Source organism: Macrobrachium rosenbergii, chromosome 56, assembly GCF_040412425.1.
Source record: "Macrobrachium rosenbergii isolate ZJJX-2024 chromosome 56, ASM4041242v1, whole genome shotgun sequence".
NCBI lineage: Eukaryota > Metazoa > Arthropoda > Malacostraca > Decapoda > Palaemonidae > Macrobrachium > Macrobrachium rosenbergii.
This window is the reverse complement of record NC_089796.1, coordinates 1,957,501-1,967,862: the sequence shown is the minus strand read 5'-3', so window position 1 is coordinate 1,967,862 and position 10,362 is coordinate 1,957,501. Positions and strand designations below refer to the sequence as shown.

The window sequence follows — 10,362 nt, the reverse complement described above, 5'->3', positions numbered from 1 at the left end:
TCCAGTTGCTGGAATATCCTGGAACGCCGAGAACCGTAAGATGATGAGATGAGATTTTTCTGAGGATTTCACAATAACCAGACAACGGAGAAGGGTAAATTTTTTGCTGTGAGATTAATAACAAACGAGTTCGTACAAAAGGAACTGAGAGACTGAGATTTCTCACGATGACTCTCTCGACTGAATAATTATATGTCTTTGCGTAATATTGCAGAATGGTGACGTCATAACTATGATAAATGAGGTAATGAGGGTTTTTTTCTTTTAAGAAATTACCGTAAGCTTACTTCCTAATGATGAGAGTGGGCACCATTAAAGCCTTGGTTCTAACTGGATCAGTGATCTGACGCCTGTAAATATCTGATCAGTCAGTCAGTCATCTGTTATACAACTGAAACATTATCACTTTGATGTGTTTTTGTAATATAATTCTACCAACATGTAAGTAAATCACTAACAATAATATTAAAATGAAAATAAAAATAACAAGTAAAAAATGCGCCGAATATTCTTAGGCGCCAATCGAGTTTTCTGTACAGCCGCTACAGCGCATAATCAAAGCCACCTAAAATAGATCTATCTTTCGGTGGTCTCGGTATAATGCTTTATGAGCCACGGCCCATGAAAACTTAACCACGGCCCGGTGGTGGCATGTTTTATATCGTTGCCAGACGCATGATTATGGCTAACTTTAATCTTAAATAAGATCAAAACAACTGAGGCCAGAGGGCTGCAATTTGGTATGTTTGATGATTAGAGGGTGGATGATCAACATACCAATTTGCAGCCCTCTAGCCTCAGTAGTTTTTAAGATCTGAGGGCGGACAGAAAAAAGTGCGGACGGACGGGCAAAGCCGGCACAATAGCTTTCTTTTACAGAAAACAAAAAATCGGCAGATGATCTATTATATAAAACAAGGCAATATTTTTCAAAAGACCGAGATTTAAAATACTGAACGGACAAACGGACAAATATTAATTAATAACATTACTGTAATTTGCGTTCGAGACATACTTGTACTTCGTATAAGCATGTATAGTGTGAAGAAAATATTAACAAGTTAGAAACGCGCATGTTGAGAGAACAGAACTAACATTTCGTAGTTAATATTATTAAATAATGTTATAATATCAGATTACCTAGTTCTCTGATTTCCGCATTCCTGGCCTAAATAATAATAATAATAATAATAATAATAATAATAATAATAATAATAATAATAATAATAATAATAATAATAATAATAATAATAATAAAATGGGCTTCATGTGAAAAGGAAAGAATTTTTGACGTAAATAATAATAATAATAATAATAATAATAATAATACCAATATTGACCAATATTGATGTGCAGGAAAAGCGAATTACAAAAAAAAAAAAATTTTTTTAAATGGGAGAACTCAGTAAAAAATCAATTCGCAAAATGCAGCCATTTTATTCAGTAATAATAATAATAATAATAGTAATAATAATAATAATAATAATAATAATAATAATAATAATAATAATAATAATAATAATAATAATAATAATAATTGGGCTTTATTCGTCAAAACAAACAAGATAAATGCTATAGTACAAGGCCATATCTCCTGCCTCCAGGTAAACCATTTTAAACCATTTCCTGACAAGTGACAACAGACCCCATCCCATACGAAATCTGTAGTAGGTGAAATATTACAGCAAAATTTACCGGTAAGAAACAAGATGGGGGTTTATGTAACACAAAGTTCGTTGCCTCAGGTGAGGGTGAGAGAGAGAGAGAGAGAGAGAGAGAGAGAGAGAGAGAGAGAGAGAGAGAGAGAATTATATGCAAAATTCAAGTTCCGAGATGTCTGCCTGCCTTGCAAGTTTTTTGTGCCCAGATTTGGTAAAAGTGTCTGACGTTTATGATCGTACATTCCTTTTACTTGCTTACACACTCTTAAAGTTTTTTTGGGGGAAGTGCAAGTGCTGGCATAAGGCTTGCTTAATCTAGACCTATCACTAACCAAACAGGTGTCTTGCGTTCGTAATTTTTTTTTTCTGATTTGGTAAAAGTGGCTCAAGTTTATAAATATTCGTTCCTTTTACTGCCTTTCTGACACTTACATTTTTGGTAAGTGCAGGTGCTGGCATAAGGCCTCATTAATCTACACCTATCACTAACCAAACATGTGTCTTGCAATTTTGTCTGATTTGGTAAAAATTGGCTTAGGTTTTCTTGCTGGCATAAGGCCTGCTAAATCTGTTCATTCAAGTGCCTTCAGGTAATTATTTTAATATAATTTTATAACTGATAAAAAATTATCTTTAGTTATATTAAAATTATCATTAAGAAATATCTGTTCGTCTTTGGGGATGTAGAAAAATATTGACTCTGCTTATTCATTATAATTCATTTTCCTTTTTCCATTGTAACTTAAGTAAGGGAACGTTTACTTAGGAAATTTCAATTTTAGTGAAGAGAAGATTGTGAAAATCTGGTAAAATGAATAAAAGATTAATACTATCCTGGCATTTCTTAAATAATATTCAGTAATATTCAGCTGAAGGTATTATAGACGAACGAATTTTGTAGTTCATCATAAGATATTAAAATCATTATGCATGAAAAATATACCTTGTTGTATAAATATTGAAACGTGGTCACTTCCTTTCAGGACAGTTAATTATAGTTATCGTAATTATCAATTATTTTTCGTTAATGTTATACATCTTAGAGTCTGTTAACTAATAAAGAACGTATGAATAAACATAATTTTGTGAACAGATACAAGGCAACAAGAGATAATGTTGTCTAAGACTAAATTTTTGTTCCTTTTTTTTTTTTGTGAACGCTTTTGCCCGGAGCACATGCTTCTAAAATTGGTTTGGACTCTACTGCTTAAATGAAAGTACTGATGAAAGTACTTTGGTGGAACTAATTCAGCTGGTATTTGGGTATTCGAATGGAAAGGTAAGTTTTATTTTTTTAAATGGATTGCGTGAATATTTTTCTTCCAAAATAAAGTTCGGTTGTATTGAATTTTTCTTTAAATAATAATAATAATAATAATAATAATAATAATAATTATAATAATAATAATAATAATAATAATAATAATAATAATAATAATTATAATAACAGTAATAATAACGATAATAAAAACAACAACAATAATAAAAATAATAATAATAATAATAATAATAATAATAATAATAATAAAACACAAAAATGTTTGAAAATCACTAAAATATCTTTAAAAAACTACGAAAAAATCACGAAAATATTGGAAAAAAACACGATAATGTCTAATAAATAGAAAATATCTTAAAAAACACGAAAATATCTGAAAAAAACACGTAAATATTTTGAAATAACAAAGAAAATATCTGGAAAAAAATTGCAAAAATATTTGAAAAACCAAGAAACATCTGAAAAAATACAAAAATATCTAAAAAAAACACGAAAGCATTTGGAAAACCACGAAAATACCTGAAAATCCCACTAAATTATCTCAAAAAAAAAAAAAAAAGGCACAGACACTCCTTCCACTCCTGACCAGCTAGCAAGTAAGCAAGCAAGGAAAGTGTAACGCTCAAGCAGAGGCAATAAGGCCAAGCAAAGACACACAGCTTCTCAAGCATAGACAAAAAAAAAAAAAAAAGCTGCGGCAGCGCCTTCCCGCCCTGGCCCGCGCTACCTTTGAAGGTCATGGGTACTGGATACCCGGTGGGGAGGCTTGGTAGGGATATTGGTCGGGGGGATGGGGGCTGGTGGGAGAGGCAGTTAGCGGCCGGGTACGTGTATATATATAAGGCTCGGCGTCTCGGGTCAATGGTTCATTTTACGACAGTGCTTCGACGAGACATGAGGAACTTTTGGGTTCGTAGTTTACGGAGTGTTCTGATTTTCTTTTTTTTTTTTTTTTTTTTTTACGGTCGATTGCAATTTCTTTTTTTTCTTTTTTGGTATTTTGGGTTTAATTGTGATTATCTCTTTACTTATATTTTCTTTTTTTTTATCCGGGTTTTCGGCTAATTATCTTTCCGTTTTATCTTTAGCGTTTGGTTATCGTATCGTGTTTTTGTGTCCTGATTGCATGTGGTCGTCTGAGCCCTGTCTATCTGTCTATCTATCTATCTATCTCTCATTACACAATTATATTACACACATACACAAACACACACATATATATATATATATATATATATATATATATATATATATATATATATATATATAGAGGAAAGTGTACATAAAATACATATTTGTGTACACCCACGAACACACACATGTGTATATCTGCTCGTACAGCGTGTAAGCATACTATGACCACAAGATTAAGCAATTTGGCAAGTGACGTTTCCACTCTCGTGCAAGGAAAAGTACCGTGCGCGCGCGCGCGTGTGTGTATGTGTGTGTGTGTGTACTGTGATTGTGAAAGTGTAGTGAAAAAGGTGTTTGTACAATATTGTGAAATTTAACCAAAAAACTTTTTTTTTTCAAATGTGTTGAAGTTTAGCTCCAGGAAAAATTGATTCAAGAAAACTTTTGGTACATTGAAATTCCCATTGCGCATGCGTTATCCCAAAAAGTGAATTCGATATTAAGGGATATTTGTGGCTTAGTATTTGCCGAGATAAACACGTCACGCGTTGATAAAACTTAAAAATGAATCCCCACGCCCCCAACTCCCCTGGGATATGGAAATGATAAGAGCCTCCCAGTTTAACAATATTAAAATTGAGTTGAAAATTGGAAATTGGAAAGAATAAATCCTGAATCAAATTGGTAATAAGGAATATTTTTATGGTTAAAATAGTTACAATTTGCATGAGATCTAGAAAAACAAGTAAAAAATGCGCCGAAGTTTCTTCGGCGTAATCGAGTTTTCTTTACAGCGTATAATCAAGGCCACCGAAGCTAGATCTATTTTCTGTGGTCTCGGTATAATGCTGTATGAGCCGTGGCCCATGAAACTTTAACCACTGCCCGGTGGTGGCATGTCCTTTATAGTTGCCAGACGCACGATTATGGCTAAATTTAACCTTAAATAAAATAAAAACTACTGAGGCTAGATGGCTGCAATTTGGTATGCTTGATGATTGGAAGGTGAATGATCACCATACCAATTTGCAGCCCTCTAGCCTTAGTACTTTTTAAGATCTGAGGGCTGACAGAAAAAGTGCGGACAGAGAAAAGTGCGGACGGACAGACAAAGCCGGCACAATAGTTTTCTTGTACAGAAAACCAAAAATGAGCAAAACAGAGTAAGCTATGTTCTGGCCTCCAGAGATACTGTTAGTTGACGACATATATCAAATAAGAAAAATTTTATTTGCTTAAGTCTATAGTGACCTAATAAATGAATAGAATATAGAATTTAGGCCAAAGGCCAAAGGCTGGGACGTATGAGGTCATTCAGTGCTGAAACGGAAACTGACAGTAAGAAGGTTTGAAAGGCGTAACAGGAGGAAAACCTCGCAGTTGCACTATGAAACAATAGTTAGAGAGGGTAGAAACTCAGATGGAAGAGAGAGAATATGAACGGAGGTACAGCAAAAGGAATGAAAGAGGTTGCAGCTAGGGGCCGAAGGGACGCTGCAAAGACCCTTAAGTAATGCCTACAGTGCACCACGTGAGGTGCACTGACGGCGCTACCTCCCTACAGGGCCTAATAAATGAAATACGTCAGAACAATTTAAGATATTTCCTTGTTTTTAAAACCTTGGTTTCTCAGAATAACAATCAGATAAGATAAATATAAGAAATATTCTTTCCATTTAAAAAAGTTTGTTTCAGTGTTAAAAAAATGTGAAAATTTTTTCATTACATGAAAATTTTACTAACAACAAAACGAGATAAACAGGAAAATGTAAAAAATATTTTCCTGGACTGAAAATTAAAAGATCATTTTGTAAATCATATAAGATCTCTTAAGTTGCTCAGAAAATTTAATTGCTCAGAATATGAATTATGTTACTGTGATAGTTTTCAATCTTGACTTTATAATTACTAACATGAATTAGACAAGAACCAAGTCAACAGATACAATATAAAGGTTACTAGACCACCCCATAGAACAAGGAAAAAGAGAGAAATAAACAAACAAATAAAAAAATGAAGATAACAGAGCGTTCAAGGACATTTCCGCACTGTTTTTTTTTTTTTGTTTTTTACAAATATTTAACAATAGGCTTACAGTTGGCTATAGTAAGAACGCTTTAGGAAAAATGTTTTTTTCCAAAAATGGTTTTCCCTGGCAATTGAAACAGAGGTTTTAGGTCTTGCTTCATCCTGCAAGGCTGTAGAAACATTCTCTCTCTCTCTCTCTCTCTCTCTCTCTCTCTCTCTCTCTCTCTCTCTCTCTCTCTCCAGGTAAGAGTGTATTTGCATTCGAATATATTCATTCATAGATGCGCATAACTATTTGGATAATGTCTAATGTTGCAAACACAGCTCTCCCAGCGAGGGACTAGCATTCTTTCTCTCTCTCTCTCTCTCTCTCTCTCTCTCTCTCTCTCTCTCTCTCTCTCTCCCCCAGAATATTTTTACATTCGTAAATATACAATCGTAGATTCGTATAACCTTGAAATGATTAATATTGCAAATGCAACTTCCCCTACGGGGAGCCAGTGTTCTCTCTCTCTCTCTCTCTCTCTCTCTCTCTCTCTCTCTCTCTCTCTCTCTCTCTCTCGTTCTTCTCTTTCAGGCACGAGTATTTTTTACAGAGCATAAACATGCGTTCGTAGAAACGTATAACCGTTTGCGTAATGATTAATGTTGCAATGACAAGTCTCCCTAAGGTGGATCTCTCTCTCTCTCTCTCTCTCTCTCTCTCTCTCTCTCTCTCTCTCTCTCTCTCTCTCTTTCTTCAGACACGAGTATTTTTATATTCTTTGACAGGTATAACAACAAATGTAAAACTTAAATTTGCAAAAACTACTCGCCCTACGGGGAACCAATGTTCTCTCTCTCTCTCTCTCTCTCTCTCTCTCTCTCTCTCTCTCTCTCTCTCTACACACGCTAATTTATAAACATTATTTGCAATATAGTATGATAAAAATATACGTAAAAGACGCACTTATGGCTCAAAATGTCATAACTCGAACGGCCGAACTCTCTCTCTCTCTCTCTCTCTCAAACTTTCCTTTTTTGGCAAATATTATGGTAAATACTTTTGACTGTTGCACTCTGATATAAGTTCTCTCTCTCTCTCTCTCTCTCTCTCTCTCTCTCTCTCTCTCTCTCTCTCTCTCTCTCTCAATGTTAAAACGCACCTATAAACAAGATTAAAACTGCTCTATACTCTGTGCTAGAAAATTCCCTTTCTCTCAAACTTTCCTTTTTGGCAAATATTATGGTACAAAATACTTTCGACTTTGTTGCACTCTGATATAAGTTCTCTCTCTCTCTCTCTCTCTCTCTCTCTCTCTCTCTCTCTCTCTCTCTCTCTCTCTCAATGTTAAGACGCACCTATACACATGATTAAAACGATTCTACACCCTATGTTCGAAAAATTCCTACCGAATAGTGGACGCCCTTGAATTGTAAACATTTCAGGGTCGGGGAACTCTCTGGGCGGTTTAGTTTTTCTTGTCCTCAGGTACTCCGCCAGCGGTTGTGTTCTCTGCGTAGGATACTCAAGTGTCAGGGGGATATAGGAGTATTTGTTTGTCCTTAAGAAATAATGATATACATACATACATACATACATACATACATACATACATACATACATACGTACATACATACATACATACAACGTGGCGATTATTTTGCAATGCGTTCATATGTGAGTTACGACCGAGGCACAAATCATTCTTCTCACAACTATCCATCTCATTTTGAGGTTACCCTCCTCTCTCTCTTTCCAGTAACCTTTTTACCTCTCCTAAAGAGGCGTTTGGGTTTGCTAAAGCCTTTCTGAATCGATGGGAAAAACTGTTTGTTGCTTAAAACAAAGGCCAAGTACGTACAATTGTTTTCCATATTACTATTATTATTGTTTAGAACATAAACCCTTATTCGTATGGAACAAGCCCACCACAGGGGCCACTGACTTGAAATTCCAGCTTCCAAAGAATAAAGAGTTTTATTATTATTATTTTTATTATTATTATTATTATTATTATTATTATTATTATTATTATTATTATTATTATTCAGAAGATAAACCCTCGTTCGTAAGCCTACCACAGGGGCCTTTGACTTGCAATTCCAGCTTCAGAATATGGCGTTCACATGAAAGAAGTGACACAAAATCACAGGAAATACAGAAAGAATAGATCAGCCATTTAAAAAAAAATGATAAATTTCTAGATTAATAAATAAATAGATAGTGTATGAAACAATCCCACAGGGGTCACTGACTTGAAATTCAAGCTTCCGAAGAATATAGTGTTCAATTTGAAGAAGTTACAGAATATAATAAGAAAGACAGAAAGAAGAGATCAGTTATTAGGAAAAAAATTAATTAACTGATAAACAAAATAAGGTAGAAAGATAAATAAATTGCTGAAAAGCAAGGTGAATTGTTTTAGGGTAGTAATGAATTGAACTTATGGGGTTCCAACTGGGCGCCATCCACAGTACCACAATTGAGGATTCTCCCATAGAAGGATGTACTACATCCCATTGTTAAGAGCCAAACACTGAGATTTACTCGTTTCTTAATGATTATTGTTATTTACAGTGAAAATACATTCTTAAGAGGTAAGATTAGAGGCCATAATTTGCTAAAAGAACGCACAAAGAATGGAAGTAGGTAAGAGCGAATATATGCAAATCATTAAAAAGTAAAATCAGTGATTACATTAATATTTTTGCATCACTTTTCCCTCACATTCCAAATGCATCGCTCACACGAGTCAGGAAACAATTTGCAATATGGTGCTTTGAAGAAAAAACACTTAACATTTATGGAAAGTTTCAAATTGAGACCCCTCCCCCCATAATAAAAAAGAAAGGAATTTCCTTATTGAACATTTATCAGTAGTTTCGAAATGAAATTTTCCTTAAAATAAAAAAAAAATTCTTCATTCCTCAGCATACTTTGAAGACTAAAAACGAAAATAAAAAATAACTGACTGGTTTTAGAACGTCAACTTGGGAACATGATTTATATTGTGAAAAAAATGATAAAGACGTTATATTAGAATTTTCTCATTGTCATTGTGTCGAGCAAAAACCTTAATTTCCTTGACAGCTTTCCAGCTGTTTTGTACAAAAAACAATCGCAGATAAATTCATCCTCTGTTATTGTATAAAGCATATTTTATATATCTTTCTAACCTTTACTCTGCACTAATAGTAAACAAACTGTACAACGGATCAATTCATAAATCTTCAAATGACCTAATTTTGAAACTCTCCAAAAGATTTAGGTCGAATAATCAACTTTTCAATCTCAAAATCATAATTTTCACCAGAATATCTTTTAGCAGTATTTTCTATTGTCAGAAATTAAAATGTAAACACGAACTTTTCTTTAAGGGACAGGAATCAGCAATCAAAAATAAGGCGTAAATACGTGAGACACTTACAGTAATGCGTAGGTTTAGCGAACGGCAACTGAGAGTCGAAACTGAGATGGTTTGGCCATGTGGTGGGGATGAGAGAGGAGGAACAAGTGGAGAAGGTTTAGATTGAACCTGTCAGGGATGGAAGATCAAGATGGTGACAAAAGATTAGATGGAGTGATAAATTGAAGGAGGATTTGGTTTAAGAAGGGTTTGGTAGAGGAAGATGCTCTTGGGATATTTGAAGAAGAGGCTTCAAGGCAACTGACCCCATCGCAAAGGGATTATATAATATCTATATATATATATATATATATATATATATATATATATATATATATATATATATATATATATATATATATATATGTACGCTTTGTGATACAACGCTAGTAGATGAATCTCCTATTGTCCAAACTGGGCCCAAGAGCTGAAATCTACATAATCCAGTCGGAGGTCCAGTTCCCCAAAAAAAATTTCCGGTAGTAAAATTTCAACAGAAACCCGTTTGACCAGATTTTTTTGTTTTACTTGGTCAAGATGGCTATTTCCTAAAAAAAAATTGAGATTTTTTTCTTTTCATATTTTGATTTACATTCGGTCAGCATCAACCTAGTTATTTTTTGTCATTTTTTTTTTATTAGAATGACTGTTAAGAGAATGGTTTAAAATTATTGTTTTATTTTATCAATGTTTTAATCTGTTTGTTTTCCCTACACAATTATGCTTTCCGCAAATTAGCCAGAATCTGTATAAAGATAATGACACGGCTAATTGAAATTATCCTAAATATTTACGCAATTAATGAAAAATTATTTGGAAATTTTCACAGTATGACACAACAACACACGTATTTATATTTATAATATATATA

General features: G+C 33.7%; 1 protein-coding gene across 1 annotated transcript in view; it reads left to right on the top strand.

Annotated features, from left to right (window-relative positions):
* The first annotated feature begins 3,663 nt into the window (after positions 1 to 3,663).
* Positions 3,664 to 10,362, top strand: part of LOC136836543 (uncharacterized) — a 23,325-nt gene continuing 16,626 nt past the window's right edge. The window contains exon 1 of the mRNA XM_067100985.1: positions 3,664 to 3,849. Coding sequence (XP_066957086.1) covers positions 3,679 to 3,849 — 171 coding nt within the window. The 5' untranslated portion in view covers positions 3,664 to 3,678. The remainder of the gene's footprint in view (positions 3,850 to 10,362) is intronic.